This window comes from Chiloscyllium punctatum, chromosome 7, assembly GCF_047496795.1.
Source record: "Chiloscyllium punctatum isolate Juve2018m chromosome 7, sChiPun1.3, whole genome shotgun sequence".
Lineage (NCBI taxonomy): Eukaryota > Metazoa > Chordata > Chondrichthyes > Orectolobiformes > Hemiscylliidae > Chiloscyllium > Chiloscyllium punctatum.
In genome coordinates, this window is record NC_092745.1 from 27248501 (window position 1) to 27274008 (window position 25508).

General features: G+C 43.1%; 1 protein-coding gene across 3 annotated transcripts in view; it reads right to left on the bottom strand.

The window, feature by feature from the left end:
* The window catches only part of LOC140479548 (rab GTPase-activating protein 1-like), a 506221-nt gene that overhangs the window by 83326 nt on the left and 397387 nt on the right, over nt 1-25508 (bottom strand). For all 3 annotated transcript variants that reach the window (XM_072573350.1, XM_072573351.1, XM_072573352.1), the window contains one exon: nt 2824-2865. In XM_072573350.1, coding sequence (XP_072429451.1) covers nt 2824-2865 — 42 coding nt within the window. The remainder of the gene's footprint in view (nt 1-2823; nt 2866-25508) is intronic.

Below are 25508 nucleotides of genomic sequence, written 5' to 3' on the forward strand. Positions count from 1 at the left end.
TTCACATCATATCACTCCCTATATTGCGTGTTTTCCCAATCAGTACAATCCCCCAATCATTTTAATACCCCAGCCAGTCTAATCTCGCTTTTCTGTTCAGTCTGCCTGCCTTCAAAAGACCCACCAAGTGGGATAATCCCACCCTCTTAAACTCTTGTCATAATCTAATATGCCAATCTAAACCTGCTACTCATTCACAAACCATTATACAAGGAAGGAAGGGCAGAGTAAAGAGGGAGATATATGTCAGTTACCCTGACCTCAATCCCTGAGGGAATGTTCGAATCATGGTAACAGAGCATGTGAGAAATATGGGCCTGAGAGTCTGACTCTGGTGGTGGATATGTTGCTGGAGGGGATTCGGAAAAATAGGATTTATTTGCATTTAGAGGGGCAAGGAATGATTAGGGATAAATCAGTACGGTTGTGACGGAAATAATTTCTCACAAACTTGAATGAGTTTTTTTGAGGAAGAAACTGAAGTGGGAGATGGCACAGGGCAGGCTGATGGCCACTGAGCCATCAGTTGGCCTGTTGAGACATAAGATGGCCGCCGGACCACAATATGGTGAGAGACAGCACAGCAAATGCAGACACTGCCTGGGGCCACTAGAACGTCAGCACAATGCACTCACAGCCAAGTTGATTAGTTTAAGGTGGATAGGGGAGAGAGTACATGAGTAATGTACACTGCCTGAAGTGTCTGGGTCCAGCCAACACCTTTGACAGTTTGATACGTTCTCAATACAGAGTGCCAAAAACCAGGGCTGCAGTAATTGTCCTTCTCAGGAGGAGAGATTAGCACCCATTACTACAGCAATGAACTTTCGCGCAGCCATTGAAACTGAATACCTGCATTGAAACTGACAACAACTGCGCTGAAATTAACAAAGGCTGAGCTGGAACTGACCATGACTCTATCGAAACTAACAACAATTCTGCAATGTTTGCCATAAACAAATCATGCTACAAAGACAATAATCTCATCACTGACCTAGAGAAGAATCACAGCTGACCATTGTGCTGTTGGTATCTCTCTCTCCCCGGAGCTCCAGTATTTCCTTGTACAATAAACTCAGTCATTGAACCCTGACTCTGACTCAGAGACTGGGGAGTTTCCCCATAACAAAACCAAAAAGATGTAGGAGGCAGAGCAATGGACATGGTTTAGATTTTAGATTAGATTCCCTACAGTGTGGAAACAGGCCCTTCGGTCCAACCAGTCCACATCGACCCTCTGAAAAGTAACCCACCCAAACCCATTTCCCTCTGACTAATGCACCTAACACTATGGGCAATTTTGAATGGCTAATTCACCTGACCTGCACATCTTTGGACTGTGGGAGGAAACCCACGCAGACACGGTGAGAATGTGCAAACTCCACACAGACAGTCACCAGAGGGTGGAAACGAACCTGGGTCCCTGGCGCTGTGAGGCAGCAGTGCTAACCACTGAGCCACCATGCCACCCCAACATTAATGGGATGAGGGCATCACTGGCCAAGCTAGCATTTATTGCCAATTTCTAATTGCCCGGAGAGTAGATTTGGACTTTAGTGATGTTTTTGACAAGGTTCTGCATGATAAACTAAATTAGTAAAGTTAGAGCACATGGGATTCAGAGTGAGCTTGCCAATTGGGTACAAAATTGGTTTAATGGCAGGAGGCAGAGTGATAGTGGAGGGTTGTTTTTCAGACTGGAAGCCTGTTACCAGTGGTGTTCCACAGGGTTCAGTGCTGGGTCCGCTTTTGTTGGACAAGGAGATTTTGATCAATTGGGTCAATAGGCTGAGGAGTGGCAGATGGAATTCAGTTTGGACAATTATGAGGTATTGCATTTTAGTATAACATTCAAGGGCAAGACCTGTACAATTAATAGTCGGCCCTTGAGTAGTATCTAGAACAGAGAGACCTAGGGTTTCAGGTGCATAAATCTTTGAAATTTGCATCACATACAGACTAGGTGGTTAAGAAGGGTTTAGCTCACTTGCTTCATTGCTCAGACCTTTGAATACAAGAGTTGGAACATCACGTTGAGGTTGTACAGGACATTGGTAAGGTGGTAAGGCCTCTTGTGGAGTATCGTGCCCAGTTCGAGGAAAGGATTATCAAGCTGTAGAGGGTTCAGAAAAGATTTACCAGGATGTTTCCATGAATGGAAGGTTTGAGTTTAGGGAGGGACTGGATAGGTTGGGACCTTGTTCATTGGAGTGTAGGTACTTGAAGAGTGACCTTATGGAAGTTTGTAAAATCATGAGGGGTATAGATAAAGGTGAATAGTGGGTGTCTTTCCTTTAGGGTGGGGGATTTCAAGACTAGGGGGCATACTTTTAAGGTGAGAGCAGAAAGATTTTAAAAAGAGCACGAGGGGAAACTTAATTTTTTAACAGCGGTTTGTGTGTGGAATTAACTTCGAGGAAGCAGTAGGTGCAGGTACAGTTACAATGTTTAAAAGACATTTTGATAAATACATAAGTAAGAAAGGTTTGGAGGGAGATGGACCAAGTGCAGGCTGGTGAGACGAGTTTAGTTTGGAATTATGGTCGGCATGGATTGGGCTCCATGCTACATGACTCTATAAATCCATTACCATTAGACTGAGTCACTGGTTTATGAAAGAGAGAAACATACTGCACAAATGAGCTGAGGCTGTCATGAGTAGGACAGAAGAAGAAAAAAAAAGCCAGCAAACGCAATGTATTTGGATTTACAAAAAGCATTTGCTAAGAGACCACACAAGAGATTACTAACAAATTTGAGCTTCAGATGATTAGGGTTTAAAAATAGTAAATTTAATGCATTAAGTTTACTTTTCCATCTTACCTTCAGCAGAGCCAGTGCCACATTGAAAATGATGCTCAGTCCCTGAGAAGAAAGACAAGATGTTAGTCCTCAATCACACTAGACTTAATAAACACTAAAGAGTGTTTTAGAAATTTACCTCCTTTTTCATACATAGTCAGCCAAGGACCCACTCTTCCACTGTCTCTATTCCTTTAAACATCCAATTCTGTGACCCTTTCTTCAGATTCAGCTGCCCATACCTCCAATTTAAAGATTTGACCTTGCCATCAAAAAATTTCAGTGATCTCTCGTCCCTCACCTGTAACTTCACCCATTCACAATGCTGGATGATGATTTTTGGGTTCCCTGTAAATGTCAGCCAGTGAACTATTTTATCTTTGACAGTTCCACTTTCATCTGCTCTCATTCTCTATTTGTTGTAGGTAGCTTGCTTCATGTTTGAAGAATTCACCAGACATGTTCTTAACCTCTTCTCCATCTACATCTACTTGGAGCCCTGGCTTGGTCTTCACGACCGCATCATTTTTGTTGCAATGAAATATTGCAATGAAAAATTGAAATATTTCTTCCTGAATAGTCCCCTATTGTTCCATTAGATTCTCTGTTAGTCTTCAGCTCTATTTCACACTGATTAGCTCACCTCACACCCCAGTGAAGTCAACTTACCTGCAACACCAAGCAGAAGCATCTATTTTCACTGTTTGAGAGCTATTTGTAACATCAAGTGCCAGGACAAAATTCCCAACATCACGATTTTTGCTAAGTGATATGTATCTGACAGCACACGTTCAGAGAGATCAGCTTTGCCAGGTTGGTAATGTGTTTCAAACGGAGAATGACCTGACATCAAAGGCTATACTCAACAGAAGAACCAAAAATGTCCAAAATTTTGTTTTTCTACCTATCTGGAAGTCTCAACCTTGGACCGTAGCATACCAATAAATAAGAAACATCAACTGTGTATCGACCTAAATGGCGAAGTCTCTTATCAAATTCACTGGATGACATTTCAGAAGAACTGAGTCATCTGTCTTCCTGACCAGTGAACAGAACAGAACCATCATCTATCCTTCTAACACTAATATGACATTTGCAAAAGGTTGTAGAAATTGAGACTTGGTTTAATGTCACGAGAGACAACATCAACCCAGATTTAACTAATGTAAATTTTTTGTCCTGAACATTCTTCCAAAGCTACAAGAAAATTTGACGGATGTCCTCTCAACCCCTGGAAGTTAACCCTCTAATACAGAACTTTAGTTCATTCCTTGCATTCATTGCACAGATAGATAACATGGGTGACCCGCTGAGATTTCCAGCATTTTGTTTTCAGTACAGATTCCAGCATCCGCAGTAATTTGCTCCTCCAAAGATACATGGATTGCAAAGATGCATACCCAGCACATTCTCCTCAATGTCAAGGAAATCTTAGTTACAAGTCTCCCCATATGATCTATTACAACAGACCAGCAAATAAGTGGTCAGCAAACTCTGCTACTTGGATCTATTGCGACAGACAACCTGTGCCTTGATGAGGAACTCAGCATACACATTGGAACAGTAGCTAGCAACCTTTGACTGACCAAACAGGCACAGAGGGCCAGAACGCTGACCTACACAATTGAGTACTCTCAGCACAGTGTTGAACAGCAAAGTCTGGTCAACTTGTATCGACTGAGAAAACAAAGCCTTAACAGCATTCATCTCCAGCATCTGCAATGCAACCATAACATAATACAAAGAGAACAAAGAAAATTTATAGCCCAGGAACAGGCCCTCCAAGCCTCAGCCGATCCAAATCTACCGCCCAATTCCTGACCATCTGTATCCCTCTGCCCCCCACCTACTCATGCGTCTATCCAGACGCACCTTAAATGATTCTACCATGCCTGCCTCGACCACCTCTGCTGGCAACGCGTTCCAGACAACCAGTACCGTTTGTATGAAGTACTTGCCGCGTGTATCCCCCTTAAATTTTTCACCTCTCACCTTGAAAGTGTGACCTCTCGGTACTGAATCCCTCACCCTAGGAAAAAGCTTGTCTCTATCCACCCTGTCTATATTCTTTACAATTTTGTAGACCTCAGTCAGGTTTCCCCCCTCAATCTCCTTTATCCTAATGAAAACAAACCTAACCTACTCAACCTCTCTTCATAGCTAGCACCTTCCATACCAGGCAACATTCTCGTGAACCTTCTCTGCACCCTCTCCAAAGCGCCACGTCCTTCGGGTAATGTGACGACCAGAGCTGTACACAGTATTCTAAATGCAGCCGAACCAACGTCGTGTACAATTTTAACATGACCTGACACTCAATACCCCGTCCGATGAAGGCGAGCATACTATATGCCTTCTTGACCACTCTATCCACCTGTGCAGCACCCTTCAGGGTACAATGGACCTGCACTCCCAGATCTCTTTGCTCATCAACTTTTCCCAAGGCTCTTCCGTTCACTGTATAACTCGCTCAACAATTATACTTCCCAAAATGCATCGCTTCACATTTGCCTGGATTGAATTCCATCTGACACTTCTCTGCCCAACTCTCCAGTCTATATTCTCCTGCATTCTTTGATAGGCCCTTGTGCTTTCTGCTACTCCAGTCTGTGTCATCTGCAAATTTGCTGATCATACCAAAAAATGCCCTCTTCCAGATCATTTATGTATATCACAAACAACAGTGGCCCCAGCACTGATCCCTGTGGAACACCACTGGTCACCTTTCTCCATTTCGAGAAACTCCCTTCAAATACGACTGTCTCCTGTTGCTCAACCAGTTCTTTATCCACCTAGGTAGAACACCCTGCATACTGTGTGACTCACTTTCTCTATTAGTTTATCATGGGGTAAACAGACAGTTTAATGTAGACAGACAGTTACCATTGAGGTAATCTTCTAGGGTAAAAGGTGCCAAGCATGCCACTGCAAATCATGCTAAGGCAGCTTTGTTGAATTGATCATGCTTGCAGACTGGAAATTAGCTACATCCCCAAGGACAAGCCGTATGGAGAAGCAGCAGGATGGTCTTGGCAAAAATGCTAAATCGAGATACAAAAGTTTTAAGTATCAAAATTGCGACAAATGGAAAACTAGCTGATGATCAATGCAAATAGCACCACATTGGGACAGGAGTTCACCAGCTGCAGGATGTGTGTTTTCAGAAACTCCTAAGCAGATGCCAGCCCAGAACAAAGTCACACCATCCCACACCACCAGCAAGTGACAATTTTGATTGTAGCACATTTTTTCCTCAGCAGATTTGGGCAGTTCAGCCAGAGATACAAATTATTAGTTTTCCAATTCTTTCATTGTACTCTATGTCAACGCAGGTTCAGTATCCCTTATTGCTCTGGAACTGAGTGGGTCACTCAACCAGAGTGAGTAAGAGTCTTAAGTATTTCATGAGAGGTTAAGAGTGTGGGTCTGGAGTCACATGGAGACAATAAATGGACAACAATAACAGATTTCCTTTCCTAAAAGGGATAATATTGTGATCTAGATTTGCTTTTTAAAAACGATAATCAACAGTGGTCACATGGTCATTAGGTCAGATTTTTATTGTTTTTTTAAAAATGAAAATCAAATTTCATTATCTGTCATGGTGTGATCTGAACCCTTGTAATCCAGACCTCCAGGCCACCCTTATGCTAGTCCATTACATCACTGCTGCTTCTTCAAAGAGCTTGGAGTTATTAAATTCTGCAATATCCCCACTGCAGTTTTTGCCCCATAGTTTCCATGCAGATTTGCTGCTCTCTCATGCCATTTGGAAATCTGTAAAATACTCTCAGGAATAGGATCATATTCCTTATGCTTCTCAGTTCTAACCAAATGAATGTCATCCTTGCCCCCTCAAGGTATCCCCTCAACAGTACAATTACTTCCTTAATCAGTGCTGCCACCCCACCCCACCCTGCTTCCCTGGGCAGAATAAGCCAAACAAAACACTAATTGAATCTGTTAATTGGTGAGTAAGTAGCTGCAATTACTTTTGCCTTAATTTTAACACTGATGTGCTGGGGTTCTCGATCATTGAGAATAGGAATATTTGGAGAGTATTCCCCCTTCCTGATAGTTGAACTGTCCATCACCATTCACGGCTGCACAGCTTTGATCAGTTGTGAAGCTTGATCACATGTTGAGCACAAAAGTAGCCCTGTGTTCTAGCTTCAGCAGATTGGCATCGGTCACGCTTGGTGCTGGGCCCTAAAGTTATCTGTCTGGAGTACATTCCAAGCTGTTCTGTTTGGGTGGGCTTTTGGCTCCTAAATGCTTGAAAAGGTTTGAAGAGATGCAAGCTCTGTAATTGTAACTTGCTCTGCTGCTTATAAGACTGTGGAGGCTGGTGTTATATAAAGACCTAGTTAATTAGTTCCAAACTTTTAACAAATACACATTGTAGAACAAAGAGGTTTTCAACACAAGGGAGAACAGAGTCATCAGCAGGAGGTCTCTGCATCCATGTTTGACCTGATGCTTGGAGGCTTCACAGAATCAGGATTTGATGTTGGCAACTCCCAGGCAATTTCCTCTGGACTGCACAACTGTCAGCTCTGCTGGGTTTGGCCTGCTGGTGGGACAGGACATTCCTGTTTGGTGTTGGGGGCATTTGGAATATTGTCTGTAAGGTATGTTTCAGTGGGGGCTGTTGTTCTGCAAGATTTGAACTCAGTATCCAGAACGACACTCTTCAGTAACATTCCTCTGTTACTGGTTTCACCAGGGCACTGTTCGCCCATTCTCTCGCACCAGTGACTAGTACACTAACATCTGTAAGAAACAATGTTTGTTTTAAGATCTACAGAGACACATTCTGCTTCTGCTGTGTCTAATTAAACTTATTTTATTAGCTCTTAGATCAGTGAGTGTGTTTCCCAGAGCAAATACCCTTTTTTTTTTAAAAGAGGTGAGCCAATGGAAGGAGGAGAAATGGGAGCAAAAGGGGGTCTAACAGTTACATAATGTTTCAAATGAAAACAGTATTGTTCCCCAGTCTGAGCTTCCAGTTTCATGAAGTCTGACATCTCATGTCCCAGATGGTGGGGCAAAATAAGGTGGCAGAGAGTTTGTTGGGTCCCTGATTTATGAGATGTTTAAAGAGATCCACTCGAGGGAGACTAGCAGCTGCTGTATAATGAGGAATTTATTACAAAGGTGTGTAATTTTAAGAGATCGATATACCAACATTTCCTGTACTTACAAAAAGCTACTCTCAAACGCCAAAAGGCATGGATTTATGGTAGGCAAAGGTGAAGATTGCAGATGCTGGAAACCAGAGTTTAGATCAGAGTGGTGGCTCAGTGGTTAGCACTGCTGCCTCACAGCACCAGGGACCCGGGTTCAATTCCTGCTTCGGGCAACTGTGTGTGGAGGTTACACATTCTCCCCGTGTCTGCGGGGGTTTCTTCCGGTTTCATCCCACAGTCCAAAAGATGTGCAGGTTAGGTGAGTTGACCATGCTAAATTGCCCGTAGTGTTAGGTGCAGGGGTAAATGTAGGGGAATGGGTCTGGGTGGGTTGCTCTTCAGAGGGTCGATGTGGACTTGGTGGGCTAAAGGGCCTGTTTCCACGCTGTAGGTAATCTTAAAACAAAAGTGGTGCTGGAAAAGCACAGCAGGTCTAGCAGCATCCAAGGAGCAGGAAAATGGATGTTTCAGACAAAAAACCCTTCATCAGTAATTTATAGGAAGTCAGGTAGTTATAATAGCTGACTTGGAACAGTTATGTGTAGGGCAGCTCAGTGGTTAGCAATGCTGACTCACCGCACCAAGGTCCCAGGTTCGATTCCAGCCTTGGGTGACTGTGTGGAGTTTGCACGTTCTCCCAGTGTCTGCGTGGGTTTCCTCCAGGTGCTCCAGTTTCCTCCCACAGTCCAAAGATTGCAGGTCAGGTGAATTGGCAATGCTAAATTGCCCATAGTGTTAGGTCAATTAGTCAGAGAGAAATGGGACTGGGTGGGTTATTCTTCGGAGGGTCAGTGTGGGCTTGTTGGGCCAAAGGGCTTGTTTCCACACTGTAGGGAATCTAATCTAATCATCACAACACCAGGTTATAGTCCAACAGGTTTAATTGGAAGCACACTAGCTTTCGGAGCGTCGCTTCTTCATTTTTCATCAGGATCACCTGATGAAGGAGCGACGCTCTGAAAGCTACTGTGCTTCCAATTAAACCTGTTGGACTATAACCTGGTGCTGTGTAATTTTTAAACTTTGTACATCCCAGTCCAACACCGGCATCTTCAAATCATAATCTAATCTAGTCAGCAGCAGAGTGTTAGGTTTCAATGTTCGCTGCATTTCCCCAGAGTAATCTGCAGCAACAACACTTCTGGAGTCATCTCTGGCTCTACGTCAGAGGATTGAAAGTTCAAATCCCATTCAAGAGACTTGAGCAATGGGGTTGAGCTACCTCTGTAATTGTCACCACTTGCGAGATTGTCTGCTCTCCCTCTTTTTCTTGAGATGTTCAAAGAGATCCACTAGAGGGAGACTAGCAGCTGCTGTATAATGAGGAAACAGCATAAATTCACTGACTCCTGAAATTGCTGTCGAAGAGGATACTATCCGTCAGTGCCACACTATAGATTCTAATTCCACACGACTTTCAGGTCCACAGATCAACTTGCTCCAGGCGGTAAAATAGTCAGCTGCAATAGGTGGTTAAATTGCACTGAAATGGTTTTCAGACAATCCAAAAGACTGAAAAGAACTGTAAGTGAAGGCATGTTCAGGGACATTATTACTATCATCAGTGCCCTTCTCTCCCTCTGATGGTGACCCTCACGGGGGCACAGTGCCCTCCTCTCCTGAACATTCAATGAAAACGTGTCAATGCCAAAAACAGAACGGTTCGAGTAAGCCTGAGGCACCAGATCACCTCAACATGTCCAAACTGCAGCCAACAATGGAATGCTCAATTACACCCATCAGGCAGAGTTGCCCAAGCTGTAGCTAGCTGTGGTCACTGGTGTGAAACATCTGAATTACAAGCAGGGACTGTGAGCAAAATCAAGCAGGGAATGGAGGCAGCGGAAGGTGATGAGAAAGCAGCAGGATCACATCAGTGGAGAACATAATGTGGAACACCACAATTAAATTGCAAGACCATGATAAAATGATATACAATCAATTTAGCAAAACCTTGATCTGCTGAAACCGACATCATAGGATACACGGCCAGTTTACTGTATAAATTCAAAAGGTAATACCACCTGTCCTCCCCTCCAACCCCAAAGTCAGGCTTTCCTCTGCTTCAAGCATTTAACCATTGATGCAACAGCCTCTGGTTAAACCACTCCCAGCAGACAAACATTCCCCAGATAAGGCAGATTAAAAATATTCTCTCTCCCCCTCACACTCACATACAGCAACAATCTCAGATTGTTAACTCATTATCAAGCAGTATCCATAACCTGCACCCAGCTTTCTTATTGCAGCATCTACTGCCTTTAGAGCAGATATATTCTTTGCTCTCATACTCTAGGTTGTATGTAACTAACCGGATAAATCGTTCGGCTTTTTGTTTCTGTAAAACTTTCTACCAGCACTAGCTTTGGGGATTCCTGCACATATTTTAACAGATTCACATTTTCCCCCCCCACCCCCGTCTTTAAGTGTCAGTTCCATTATTCAATTCCTTTCACTTCCTCATTCAGTGGAACACATACCTAAAGGAACAAAGATAAAGAACAATACTGCACAGCAACATTTGCTGCCACATTTTGCCCTTCCATACTAAAACGGTCTTCAATTACAGGAACTGTATCTCTCTATTCCCGTGTGTCTAGGGGCTTCTTGAATGCTGCTAATGTGTCTGCTTCCACCACCTCCAGCAGTGCATTCCAGGCACTTACCCTTTTAAAAAAAAAACTGCCTCAACTCTTAAACCCCACCACAGCCCAGTACCATGAACCGGTGTCCCCTAGTAATTGACCAATCAACCCTGGGGGAAAAAGCCTTACACTTTCTAGTCTATCCATACAATCACAAGCTTATAAACTTCTATCAGGACGCCCTTCAACCCCCTGCATTCCAGTGAAAACAAAGCCAGTCTAGCCAACCTTTCTGCAGAGCTAAAATCCCTCATACCAGGCAACATCCCAGTAAACCTTTTCTGTACCCTCACCAAAGCATTCACATCCTTCGGATAGTGTGGTGACTAGAATTGCCTTTAATATTCCAAGTGCGGCCTAACTAAAAAGTTCTATAAAGCTGCAGCATAACTTGCCCATCCTTATGCTCAGTGCTCCTTCCAATGAAGGCAAGCATACCTTAAGCCTTTTTTGAACTACATTATCTACCTGCACTGCCAACTTCAGTGATCTGTAGACCTGCACACCGAGATCCCTCTATGTCAATACTCCTCAGGAGTCTGCCACTGTATAATTCCCACCTGTACTCGACTTTCCAAAACGCATCACCTCATATTTGTCCAGATTAAACTCCATCGGTCACTTTTCTGACCGTGCCTCCAGCTGATCTATATCCTGCCGTACCCCGATAATCCTCCTCAATATCCACAACTCCAATCTTTGTATCATTCGCAAACTAATTAGACTAGCTGAATTTTCTTCGAAATCATTTATGCAGATCACCGGAGGCCCCAGCACTGATTCCTGTGGAACACCACGAGTCACAGCCCTCCGTTCTGAAAAGTATCCTTCCACTGCTACCCTTCCATGACTCAGCCAATTCCGAATCCATCTTGCCAGCTCACCCTTAATACCATGTGACTTCACCTTTTATACCAGTCTGCCATGAGGAATCTCTGTTAAAGGCTTTACCGACATCCACGTAGACAGCATTCAACCACTTCCCTCTCAATCATCGTCTTCACCTCCCCAAACAATTCAACAAAGTTAATGAGGCTCTACCACCCCAGCCTAATGCTAATAAGTCCACTTGCTTCTAAATGCATATAGACTGTGTCACTGAGAATCTTTTCCAATAATTTCCCGACCACCGAAGTGAGACTCACAGGCCTGCAATTTCCAGGATTACCCCTGCTACCCTTCTTAAACAATGGGACAACAGTCTACTCTCCAGGCCTCCAGGACCTCACCTATGGCCAAAGTGGATACAAAGATGTCTGTCAATGCTCCAGCAATTTGTTCTCTCGCCTCCCTCAATATTGTGGGATAGATCCCATAAGGACCTGGGCAGTTATCTACCTCAATATTTTTTTTAAGAGAACACTTCCTTTTTAATAGCAACTTGGTGTAGAAACTCAACACTCTTTCTCCCGAGATCATCCTACACCAATTCCTTCTCTTTGGGGAATACACAGTATTCATTTCAGACCTTTTGGCTGCACACACAGATTCCCTCCTTCTGTCAATGATCTGTCCATTGCCTGGCCATCTTCAAGAGTTGTACACAACAACCTCTGCTCCCCACCCCCACCCCGTCACTGGCCCAGAAGTAGAATTGGCAGAGCAATGTTTGGAGCTTGTGTCCCATACGGTCAAATTTAAGTCTTCACCCAAGTTTAACATACAGCAAGAAACTGAAGCAAAATCAGTCCTATCTCTAGGGTAAACCATTTCAAATTCATCTGCGACACGAGCAGCCTTCAAACTTTTTTTTAAAGATTAAAAATGTTCCTTTAACCACATTCAGAGATGTTTTTTTAAAAAAAGTTGTCACCTTTGTCCCATCCATGCCATGCGTTACCGACCCAATTGTTAAGTACCTTTCCCTAACCGACTCTATCAAGTCCACACCTACATCGATCATCTTTTGGATGTTATTCCTTTCCACCCCAGGAGATTCTTTCAACTATTTATCTGAATACATACAGTTTGGCACTACACATCATCGCTACCACAAACTCAGATTACTTACAAATACTACAGAAAAGTAAACTCCTGCCCAATAGTACCTCTAGTTGAGTGTGAACTCCACACACTTCCAACTCACAGCTCAGCTCAGATACATTCTTAATTTACACAGCAGTTAGAGGGGTGAAATACACAGCCAATCAGAGAGCAGCTACTCACACCTCCTGTTTAATGACAAGTCACACCATCCACTTATCCAATTAACCTAATGCCAGTATAATCCAGCACATAGTTAAGGAATTGAATAAACAAGCATAAACACCTCAGAGTACTAAACAGGCAGAATTTCAACACATGGTGCAATAAAATAACTAAGTGGAAAAGTCATTGCTTCTGTTCTGATCATTCCCGAGACTAAACTTCATTCATTTCATATAAAGAATCAAATAATGGATACAAAACGGGAGGCCATTCAGATGTGAGGCAGCTCTCTGTGAGAGCAACTCAGTCAGTTCCACGTCATCACTCGAATTTTCACCACAGCTCGACAATTTCTTGCCTCTTCAGATAATTATCCAAATACTTTTTGAAAGCTGTAATTGAATCTGTCTTCACCACACTCTCAGAAAATGCATTCCAGATCCCAACCACACGCTACTTACAGCGTTTTTCCTCATTGCATCACTGCTACTTTTGCCAATCTCAATAAATCAGTGTCTTTGAGTTCTTGATCCTTCCACTGATGGGAACAATTTCTCCATATCTATTCTGTCCAGACTCCTCCTCATTTCAACCTCGCTCAGACTTCATCTCACGCTTCTCCTCCAAGGAATACAACCTGGAGCATCTCTGGTATATCCTGATCACTGGAGTCCCTCAATCCTGGAATCATTCTGGTGAGTTTTCTCTACACCTTCTCAGAAGTCTTCACATTCTTACTTCTATAGTAATAGAAGCAGGAGTAAGCTATTTGGCCAATCGAACCTGCTCTGTCATTCATTAAGATCATGGCTGATCTACCCATCGTCTTAGCTCCTCCTACTTGCATTATCCCACATTCCTTAATTCTCCAAACATGCAAAACTGTGACTTGAATATATTTAATGAAGCTTCCTTGAGCAGAGAATTCCATAGATTCACTACTCTCTGGGAAAAGCAGTTCCCCCTTATCTCTGTCTTAAATCTACTCACCCTAATCTTGACGCCATGTCCCCTAGTCCTAGTCTCACCCATCAGCAGAAATAACTTGCCTGCCTCCATCTTATCTATCCCTTTCATAATTTTATATGTTTCTATAAGATCCCCTCTCATTCTTCTAAATTCCAGCCAGTAGAGTCCCAGGCGGCACAACCTCTCCTCACAGGGTTAACCCCCTCATCTCCAGTACCAAACTGGTGAACATCCGCCAAAGCCAGGATATCCTTCCTCAAGTAAGGAGACAAGAACAGCGCACAATACTCCAGGTGCGGCTTCACCAACACCTCGTACAATTGCAATAGAACCTCGCTGCTCTTAAATTCAATCCCTCTCGCAATGAGAGGCAATATTCCGTTTGCCTTCCTGATTAGCTGTTGCACCTACAAATCAACTTTTAGCGATTCATGTCGCTAAGCCCCTCTGCACAACAGCATGCTGTAACTTTTCACCATTTAAATAATACTTTGACTCACATTTTTACTTCCAATGTGGATAACCTCACATTTACCGACATGTAACTCTGAAGATGGACAAGGGAGATCCAGTAGATGTAGTGTACCTGGACTTTCAGAAAGCTTTTGATAAAGTCCCACATAGGAGGTTAGTGAGCAAAATTAGGGCGTGTGGTATTGGGGGCAAAGTACTAGCTTGGATTGAAAGTTGGTTGGCTGATAGGAAAGAAAGAGTAGTGATAAATGGCTCCATTTAGGAATGGCAGGCAGTGACCAGTGGGGTACCGCAGGGATCAGTACTGGGACCGCAGCTTTTTACAATATATGTTAATGATATAGAAGATGGTATTAGTAATAACATTAGCAAATTTGCTGATGATACTAAGCTGGGTGGCAGGGTGAAATGTGATGAAGATGTTAGGAGATAACAGGGTGACCTGGACAAGTTAGGTGAGTGGTCAGATGCATGGCAGATGCAGGTTAATGTGGATAAATGTATGGTTATCCACTTTGGTGGCAAGAACAGGAAGGCAGATTACTACCTAAATGGAATCAATTTGTAAAGGGGCAGTACAAAGAGATCTGGGTGTTCTTGTACAGCAGTCAATGAAGGTAAGCATGCAGGTACAGCAGGTAGTGAAGAAGGCTAATAGCATGCTGGCCTTCATAACAAGAGGGATTGAGTATAGAAGCAAAGAGGTTCTTCTGCAGCTGTACAGGGCCCTGGTGAGACCACACCTGGAGGACTGTGTGCAGTTCTGGACTCCAAATTTGAGGATAGACATTCTGGCTATTGAGGGAGTGTAGCGTAGGTTCACAAGGTCAATTCCTGGAATGGCGGGATTACCTTACATTGAAAGACTGGAGCGACTGGGCTTGTATACCCTTGAGTTTAGAAGACTGAGAGGGGATATGATTGAGATATATAAGATTATTAAAGGATTGGACACTCTGGAGGCAGGAAACATGTTTCCGCTGATGGGTGAGTGCCGAACCAGAGGACACAGCTTAAAAATATGGGGTAGACCATTTAGGACAGAGATGAGGAGAAACTTCTTCACCCAGAGAATGGTGGCTGTGTGGAATGCTCTGCCCCAGAGGGCAGTGGAGGCCCAGTCTCTGGATTCATTTAAGAAAGAGTTGGATAGAGCTCTCAAGGATTGTGGAATCAAGGGTTATGGAGATAAGGCAGGAACAGGATACTGATTAAGGATGATCAGCCATGATCATATTGAATGGTGGTGCAGGCTCGAAGGGCAGAATTGCCTTCTCCTGCATCTATTGTCAATTGTCGTCCATCTGCCAGACCCTTGCCCACTTACTTAACCCATCGAAATCTCTCTGCAGATCCTCCAAATCCTCTGCACAGTTTGCCTTTCCACTCAGTTTAGTGTCTGGAGTAAATGTGGATATGTGGAATCATGAACAGTTGCAGGCCCAAAACTGACACCTTCTTGAATCATTGTGCCTAGAATTGGTACTGAAGTTGATGCTGAACCAGTGTTTCATAAAGGCTTATCACAATCTATTGTGCTCCATACCACTATTTACAAAGTTCATGATTCTATATGACTTATTACTACATTTACCTGAGTAATAAGTGATCTCACATAACAGTTGACCCCCTATTTTTGGCCAAAGATCTGAAATTTTCCATGTATCTCATGTAAAAGTTGACCCTAGTTCTTCACAGATAACAGATCAACATTTGTCAGTCAAGATAATACCCTATACATAAATGTTATGATGAGGAAATGAATGTTTTTGTGCTAATATGTGATTTGATGTCCAATTCGCACCAATTTGACGCAAAGGAGTCAGGTGACAACCAACCTTGTAGAATGCAATCATATACCTAGTCGAGGTTTTGAAATTTCTTCACCATTTTATGTAAAAACGCCCTCCGGAAAAGACAAAAACATCATGTTTTAATGTAAGTTCCACATTTAAACTGAAAGTTATTGAAGTTGCAGAGAAGACTGTGTCACAGCAAGAGAATTTTGTGTATCGGAGAAACCTGTGAGAGACTGGAGGAAGATTTGAAGCAACTTCAGACAATGTTAAAACTAAAGTGTGCCAACAGAGGTCGACCTAACAAGTGGCCACAATTGGAGAAAAACTTGCTGAGTGGGTACTTGAAAATCATCAAAATGGAAAATGTGTTAGTCCTGAAGCCATCCGAATTCACGCACGAAATGAATCAAAGAAGGATGGAATTTTGGATCTTAAGTCAAGTGTGGGACGGCGCACAAGGTTCATGAGAGGGGATGACTTAGTACTTCAGCAGAGAGCTTAGACTGCACAAAAGCCGACTACTAGAAGATACTACAGTTTCAGCAGTTTGTAATCAGAAGGAGGCAGAAGGAATGCCACAAGTTCTCATGCATTAGAGATATGGAGGAAATGTCTATTACTCTCGACATGCTGGAGAATCAAACTGTGAACCAAAAAGGAGAAAATAAACAGGATTGGTGAGAACCACTGGCCATGAGAAAAGTAGGTTTACATTAGGTCATTCTGTATGGCTGATGGCATACAAGTTAAAACTGATGGCTGTTTTTAAGTGAAATTTTCAAAAGGGATTGACATCCATGTACATTTACAAGGCTGGATAAAGGTGGATGTAGGAAATGCATAAAGGAAGTTTAAAGGAATTTATGACCTGTTGGACTACGCAAGGAGAAATGTTTGCTCATCTGGGACCAGTTTAGATCACATCTAGTGAAGAATGTTGTTGATAACATCCAATCACACAACACTGACATAGCTGTAATTCCCAGTGGACTTACAAGTGATTTGCAACCAAACCATAGTGGTATCAATAAGCTAATCAAGGACATACAGTCATAGAGATGTTCAGCAGGGAAACAGACCCTTCAGTCCAACTCATCCATGTGAACCAGATATCCTAAATTAATTAGTCCCAATTGCCAGCACTTGGCCCATATTCCGTGAAACCCTTCCTATTCATATACCCATCCAGATGCCTCTTAAATGTTGTAATTGTACCAGCCTCCACCCACTTCCTCTGGCAGCTCATTCCATGCACGTACCACCCTCTGTGTGAAAACATGCCTCTTAAATCTTTACCCTCTCACCCTAAGCCTACGCCTTCTAGTTTTCGACTCCCCCACCCCAATGAAAATACCTTTTCTATTTACCTTATCCATGCCCCTGATGATTTTACAATCCTCTATAAGGTCACTCTTCAGCCTCCAACGTTCCTGGGAAAACAATCCCAACATTTTCAGCCCCTGCCTATAGCTCAAACCCTCCAACACTAGCAACATCCTTGTAAATCTTTTCTGACCCTTTCAAGTTTCACAACATTGTTATGGTAGGAGGAAGACCAGAATATTCCAACAGTGGCCTAACCAGTATCCTGTACAGCTGGAGCACGACCTCCCAACTCCTATACTCAATGTTCTGACCGATGAAGAAAAGCAAACCAAACGCCTTCTTCACTTTCCTATCTACCTGCAACTCCACTTTCAAGGAACTATGAACCTGCACTCCAAGCTCTCTTTGTTCATCAATGTGCGAGATAAGTGGCTATCCAGCCCCATCTACGGCACTTTTTATTTCCCTTCCCAGGAACAAAGACACGGAGGAGTCTGTCCAAAACTTTTTCATTCAACTTTGCAAAGTCGGGTGCTGTTCCCAAAGGTACACACACACAAGCATAGTAATCTCCACACATTATATACATGTATATGTGGGCTGGGTCTACTACTGCTGCCTTGACCAACGAGTGCTCGGATTCCCCACTGTTTTCCTTATTTGGGTTCTGGTGCCTGCGATTATTTTGTTATTCACTTGGCCAATCAGTGTTTGAGCTTCCCGTTCTTCCCTTATATGGATGATGTTGTACAACTGTGGTTAAGGGCGGTCTCTCAACTATCGAGGAAAGCTGTTACAACTGTTTCATTCATATAAACGTGGGGGAGGTCCGGCAACAGTTTCGAGTGTCTGCTTGTGTTTACTATGAGGTAGAAAAGACTAAAAGGCAGCTAACCGTCTACCCCCTACATGCTTGTGTTCACTATGAGGTAGAAAAGACTAAAAGGCAGCTAACCGTTTAAAAATTACACTACCCCCTACATCAACAATCCCTAGGACCTTCCCATTAAGTGTGTAAGTCCTGCCCTGATTTGCCTTTCCAAAGTGCAATACCTCACATTTATTGTGATGAAGAATGAAGTGGAATAACTGATGGCATGATGGAGAAAAAGCAAACATGAAAGGAGGCAATATGAGGGCTCAATCACTGCCACTGATGTGTCAATGGAGCGTTGATTCTTGGAAGGAAATAAAAGCTGACACTATTTCCAAATCATTCAAGAAATGTGGCATTTTGAATGAATTGGACAGTAAAGAGCACAAATCATCTGTGGGATGACATAGATGAAGAAGCAGATGATGTGCTATCACTAACTGCCAAGGAATCCAGATGATGATATTATTCATCCTGATGATTGTGAAGCTTTTTAGTGCTGAAAATGCTGATGGAGGACAGGAAAAAATGGTGGCTGTCAGAGCTGCTCCTTTTTTTGAGGTATTTTAGGTGTTGGAGATGATTTCCTCAAATTCCAGGAGCAGCAATGACTGTTTTACTTGCCGTTGCATTGTTTTGGAACTTTGGTGAAAAAAAAACAGTCAAAACAATGGCACTTTTAAAAGAGAGAAGGACAGACAAAAGGCAGCACATGGTCAGTGAAGGAGAGAGAGAGAGAGAAACTGAACTGTCACAGCAGTGAATCTGAGCAGTTTATTGCCTTTGCTGTTTGAATTCATGTATCTCTGCTCATGGGAGTGTGTCTAGGAAAAGTTAAACAGCGAAATTTACAACTGATCTTGGAGTAACCTGTGTGGGAGAGCTCACAGCATAAAAACAGATAAGTGCATAGTTTTTAACGTGTAACCTTGCTGTAAGTCTACAGTAGTGAGTAGACTGGGTTCTTCCTTGATTATATGTTTTATTGAAATTGGTCTCTTGATTAAATTTTAAAAATATAAACCTCAAATACTAAGAGGATAAGTTTCTAGGACCTGATCAGGCGTACCTTAGAACTCTGTGGGAGGCTAGAGAAGTGATTGCTGGTCCTCTTGCTGAGATATTTGTATCATCGATAGTCACAGGTTAGGTGCCAGAACTGGAGGTTGGCTAACGTGATATGACTATTTAAGAAAGGTGGTAAGGAAAAGCCAGGGAACTATAGACCAGTGAGCCTGACGTTGGTGGTGGCCAAATTGTTGGCGTGAATCCAGAGGGACAGGATGTACATGTATTTGGAAATGCAAGGACTGATTAGGGATAGTCCACATGGCTTTGTGTGTGGAAAATTATTTCTCACAAACTTAGTTGAGTTTTTTGAAGAAGTAACAGAGAGGATTGATGAGGACAGAGCAGTAAACGTGATCTATATGGACTTCAGTAAGGCGTTCGACAAGGTTCCCCACAGAAGACTGGTTAGCAAGGTTAGATCTTATGGAATACAGGGAGAACTAGCCATTTGGATACAGAACTGCCTCAAAGGTAGAAGCCAGAGTGTGATGGTGGAGGGTTGTCTGTCGACTGGAGGCCTGTGACCAGTGGAGAGCCACAAGGATCGGTGCTGAGTCTACTATTTTTCGTCATTTATATAAATGAGTTGGATGTGAACAGAGGAGGTATAGTTAGTAAGGTTGCAGATAGAACATAGAAAAGTACAGCACAGAACATGCCCTTTGGCCCACGATGTTGTGTCGAGGATTAATCCTAATGGAAAATAAAGTAACAACCTACGCACCCTTCAATTCACTGCTATCCAAATGCATGTCAAGCAGTCGCTTAACTGTCCCTAATGACTCTGCTTCCACCACCACTGCTGGCAACGCATTCCATGCATTCACAATTCTCTGCATAAAGAACCTTCCTCTGATGTACCCTCTATATCTTTCTCCTAGTATCTTAAAACTATGACTCCTCATGCCAGTCAATCCTGCCCTGGGGACAAGTCTCTGGCTATTGACTCTATCCATACCTCTCATTATCTTGTATACCTCAATCAGGTCACCTCTCTTCCTCCTCCTTTCCAGAGAGAAAAGTCTGAGCTTAGTCAACCTCTCTTCATAAGGCAAGCCCGCCAGTCCAGGCAGCATCCTGGTAAACCTTCTTTGCACCCTCTCCAAAGCCTCTGTATCCTTCCTATAGTAGGGCAACCAGAACTGGACACAATATTCCAAGTGTGGTCTCACCAGGGACTTGTAGAGATGCAGCAAAACCTCACGGCTCTTAAACTCGATCCCCCATTAATGAAAGCCAAAATGCCACATGCTTTTTTAACAAACCTATCCACTTGGGTGGCAACTTTGAGGGATCTATGTACTTGAACACCAAGATCCCTCTGTTCCATCACACTGCCAAGAATCCTGTCTTTAATCCTATATTCAGCATTCGAGTTCGACCTTCCAAAATGCATCACTCACATTTATCCAGACTGAACTCCATTTGCCATTTCTCAGCCCAGCTCTGCATCCTGTCCATGTCGCGCTGCAGCCTGTAGTAGCCCTCGACACTATTGATGGCACCTCCAACCTTTGTGTCATCTGCAAATTTACTAACCCACCCCTCAACCTCCTCATCCAAGTCATTTATAAAAACTAGAAAGAGCAGAGGCCCAAGAACAGAGCCCTGTGGGACACCACTCAACACTGATCTCCAGGCAGGATACTTTCCATCTACAACCACTGTCTGCCTTCTGTCAGCCAACCAATTCTGAATCCAGATAGCCAAATCTCCCTGTATCCCATACTTCCTGACTTTATGAATGAGCCTACCATGGGGAACTTTATCAAATGCCTTGCTGAAGTCCACATACACCACATCCACTGCTCGACCGTCATTGACCTGTCTTGTCACCACCTCAAAGAAATCAATAAGATTTGTGAGGCATGACCTGCCCCTCACAAAGCCATGCTGACTGCCTTTAATCACGTTATGCTTTTCCAAATAGTCATAAATCCTATCCCTCAGATGTAAGACTGACTGGTATTTAATTGCCAGGGATTTCCCTATTACCCTTCTTGAAAGGAGGAACAACATTCGCCTCTTTCCAATCCTCCAGTATGACTCCCGTGGAGAGTAAGAAGTCAAAGATCTTTGCCAGCAGCTTAGCAACCTTTCTACCTTCCCGGAGGAGTCTAGGATAAATCTGGTCTGGCCTTGGGGACTTATCAATCTCAATGTTTGCCAAAATTTCCAGCTTCTGTTCAAGCCTGTATCCCAACTCCTCAAAGTCCTCATTCACAACAAGGTCCCTTTCCTTAGTGGAGACCGAAGCAAAAAACTCATTTAACACCAAAATTGAGGTGTAGTGGACAGCAAAGGAGGTTATCTTAGAGTACAACTGGATCTTGATCAGATGGCCAATGGGAGTTGGGAGATCATTTTGCGGCTGTACAGGACATTGGTTAGGCCACTTTTGGAATAATGTGCAATTCGGGTCGCCTTCATTTCGGAAAGATGTTGTGAAACTTGAAAAGGTTCAGAAAAGATTTACAAGGATGTTGACAGGGTTGGAGCATTTGAGCTATAGGGAGAGGTTGAATAGGCTGGGGCTGTTTTCCCTGGAGCTTCAGGGCTGAGGGTGACCTTATAGAGGTTTATAAATTCAGGAGGGGCATGGATAGGATAAACAGACAAGGTCTTTTCCCTGGGGTGTGGGGGTTCCAGAACTAGAGGGCATAGGTTTAGGGTTGAGATGGGAAAGAGATAAAAGGGACCTAAGGAGCAACATTTTCAAGCAGAGGGTGGTGCGTGTATGGAATGAGCTGCCAGAGGAAGTGGCGGAGGCTGGTACAATTACAACATTTAAAAGGAATCTGGATGGCTATCTGAATAGGAAGGGATTGGAGGGATATGGGCCAAGTACTGGCAAATGAGCCTAGATTTGGTTAGGATAGCTGGTCGGCATGGACGAGTTGGACCGAAGTGTCTGTTTCCATGCTGTACATGTCTTTGACTCTATAACAGTGTCATTTTGCATGATTTTAATGAACTTTTGTATTTGACATGCTCAATTTAAGATGTAACATGTACCGGTAATTGTGATTTAAAGCCATCTTATATTCCTACTTCACTTTTTCTACGTACAAATTAAAGCTTATTGTCAGCAAATCATTTCTGCTTCTATTGGCTTTATTTGATAATTCGTCATATTTTTTTCCTCCTTACTCACTTAGAGATCAATTGAACTTTTTTAAATGAGATGGCATGAATTTCAGCCCCTCAAAAGTAGTATCCATGTAATAGTCAGCTCCATACATTTAACCTTAAAAAGATGTCTAAACAATTTGACTATTACATACAGTAACCAGTTTCTAAACAGGCCCTGCCACCTTCAATGATTTGTTCATTTAGATCGCAGGTTGCACTGTTCCTTGACAGAAGTGTACCTTTTATCGTATATTCTTTCATCTCGGCCTTCCTACTGAAGTATACCATTTCACAGTGCTCTGCATTAAACTTCATCAGCACCGGCTTGTTTACAACAGATTCACTTGACATCTATAACCATCATATCAGTTCACAATTCCTCCAAGTTTCTGTATCATCGACACTTACTTCCACTGAATTAGCATTGCACAGCTCAAGATTTCTCCCAAAATGCTTTTCATATTAATAACATATAACAAACCTCCCAATATAGTGGATAATGTAGCCCAGCAAACATTTAGGAAAGAATTCAACTCAACAATGTTGGACGTCTGGATGGATTGACCTATATTAGATATATATTAGGTATTCCTGATGAAGGGCTTTTGCCTGAAATATCGATTCTCTTGCTCCTCAGATGCTGCCTCACCTGCTGTGCTTTTCCAACACCACACTCTTGACTCTAATCTCCAGCATCATGCAGTACTCAGTTTCACCTATATGAGGTATACCCAAGACTGGAGTGTCACAACACAACACAAAATTTAGATCGCTGGAAAAGTCAGCAGGTCTGGCAGCATCTTCAGAGTGAACGCTTCGGGTCCAGTGATCCTTCTTCACAACTAGATTTCTCTCACTGGAGCCAAAATATCAACTCTGATTTCCCTCCATAGATGCTGCCAGACTTTTCCCAGCAATTTCTGGTTTGGCTTCTGATTTCCAGCATCCACACTTCCTTTGGTTTCTTTAACACAATATCATACACATCCTAAACTTTGAAACCTGCATACAACACAGCAAAACGCAGAACATAACAACCAGATCTAAGCTCAACAGTTTTACCACTTCCAGGTGTGAAGTGTATTGGACAATTAAGCAATTAGTATCGCTACATCCTCACTGATGGGGAAAGCCAAAGTTATTAGTTCAAAAGCCAAGTTTGAAGCATTTGCATCTAGCTTCAGCCAGAAGTGCCAAATGGATGATCCATTTCAGCCTCCTCCAGTGGTTCTCAGCATCACAGATACCAATCTTCAGCCAATTCGATTCACTCCATGCTGCTGATGTACTGATGCAAATGTGATAGAACCTGACAATATTCCCCATCTTCCGCCTCGGAACACTTCAACCCCAGGGCATCAATGTGGACTTCAACAGTTTCCTCATTTCCCCTTCCCCCACCTCACCCTAGTTCCAAACTTCCAGCTCAGCACTGTCCCCATGACTTGTCCTACCTGCCTATCTTCTCTTCCACCTATCCACTCCACCCTCCCCCCCTCCCCCGACCTATCACCTTCATCCCCTCCCCCACTCACCTATTGTACTCTATGCTACTTTCTTCCCCCCCATCCTCCTCTCATTTATCTCTCCACCCTTCAGGCTCTCTGCCTGTATTCCTGATGAAGGGCTTTTGCCCGAAACGTCGATTTTCCTGCTCCTCGGATGCTGCCTGAACTGCTGTGCTTTTCCAGCACCACTCTAATCTAGACTCTGGTTTCCAGCATCAGCAGTCATTGTTTTTACCCTGACAATATTCAGGCAATAGTACTGAAGAGGTGCACTCCAGCACCTGTCACTCTCCTAGCCAACCTATAGCTGCAACACTGGCAACCACCTGACAATATGGAAAATGTCTAGCTATATCTTGTCCACAAAACAATAGAACAAATCTAACCCAGAAAATTACTGCTCCATTAATCTACTCTTAATGTTCAATAAATGACAGAATAGATCAGTGACCTTGTGACCAAACCACATTTGCTCAACAATAACCTGCTCAGGTCACACCAAATTTGGATTGTGTTAGGGCCACTCAGCTCAATACAGCCTTAATTCAAACATGACAACATAACTGACTCAAGACAGGAAGAGAGCATAAGTGCCCTTGACATCAAGACTATATTTCACGAATGGGGAATTAAGGAGCCCGAGCAAATTTAAAATCAATGGAAGTGGAGAAGGCTCCCCACATGCCAGCACAAAGGAAGATGACTGTGTTTGTTATAGAGTCTTCGTCCTGTACAGCACAGAAACAAACCCTTTGCTCCAACTCATCCATGCAGACCAGATATCCCAAATTAATCCAGTCCCATTTGCCAGCACTTGGCCCATATCCCTCCAAACCCTTCCTATTCATGCCTTTTAAATATTGTAATTGTACCAGCATCTACCATCTCCTCTAGTTGTTCATTCCATACATGCACAAGCCTCTGCATGAAAAAGTTGAACCTTAGGTCCTTTTTAAATCTTTCACCTCTCACCTTAAAACTATGCCCTCTAGTTTTGGACTCCAATACCCTGGGGAACATTTCTTGGCTACTCATCCCTATCCATGCCTCTCATAGTTTTATAAACTTCTATCAGGTCACCCCTCATCCTCCGATGCTCCAGGGAAAACAGCCCCAGCCTAATCTGCCTCTGACTATAGCTCAAATGCTCCAACCCTGGCAACATCCTTGAAATTTTTTTTCTGAACTCTTTCAAGTTTCTTCTTACAGCAAGGAGACCAGAATTGAATGCAGTATTCCAAAATGGTCAACCATGTCAAAAGTGGGGATGTTCACTGATGATTGCACAATGCTCAATGCTATTTGCAATTCCCAAGATAATGAATCAATTAATGCTCATGTGCACTGAGTTTTTGTCCTCTGTCCAATAAAAAATCATGAAGCAGTCAGACCTTGACTGTTAGATGCTGGCTAGTTGAGTGTACGTAACTTATGTATAGTCTCCTCATGTCAGGAATATAGTGGAGTAATCTTTATTTCCCTGATCGAACACAGTTCTACTAATATTCAAATCCAGCCCATTGATTAATACTCCAACCAACATCATTGCACAGTGTTAGCAGTGTGCACCA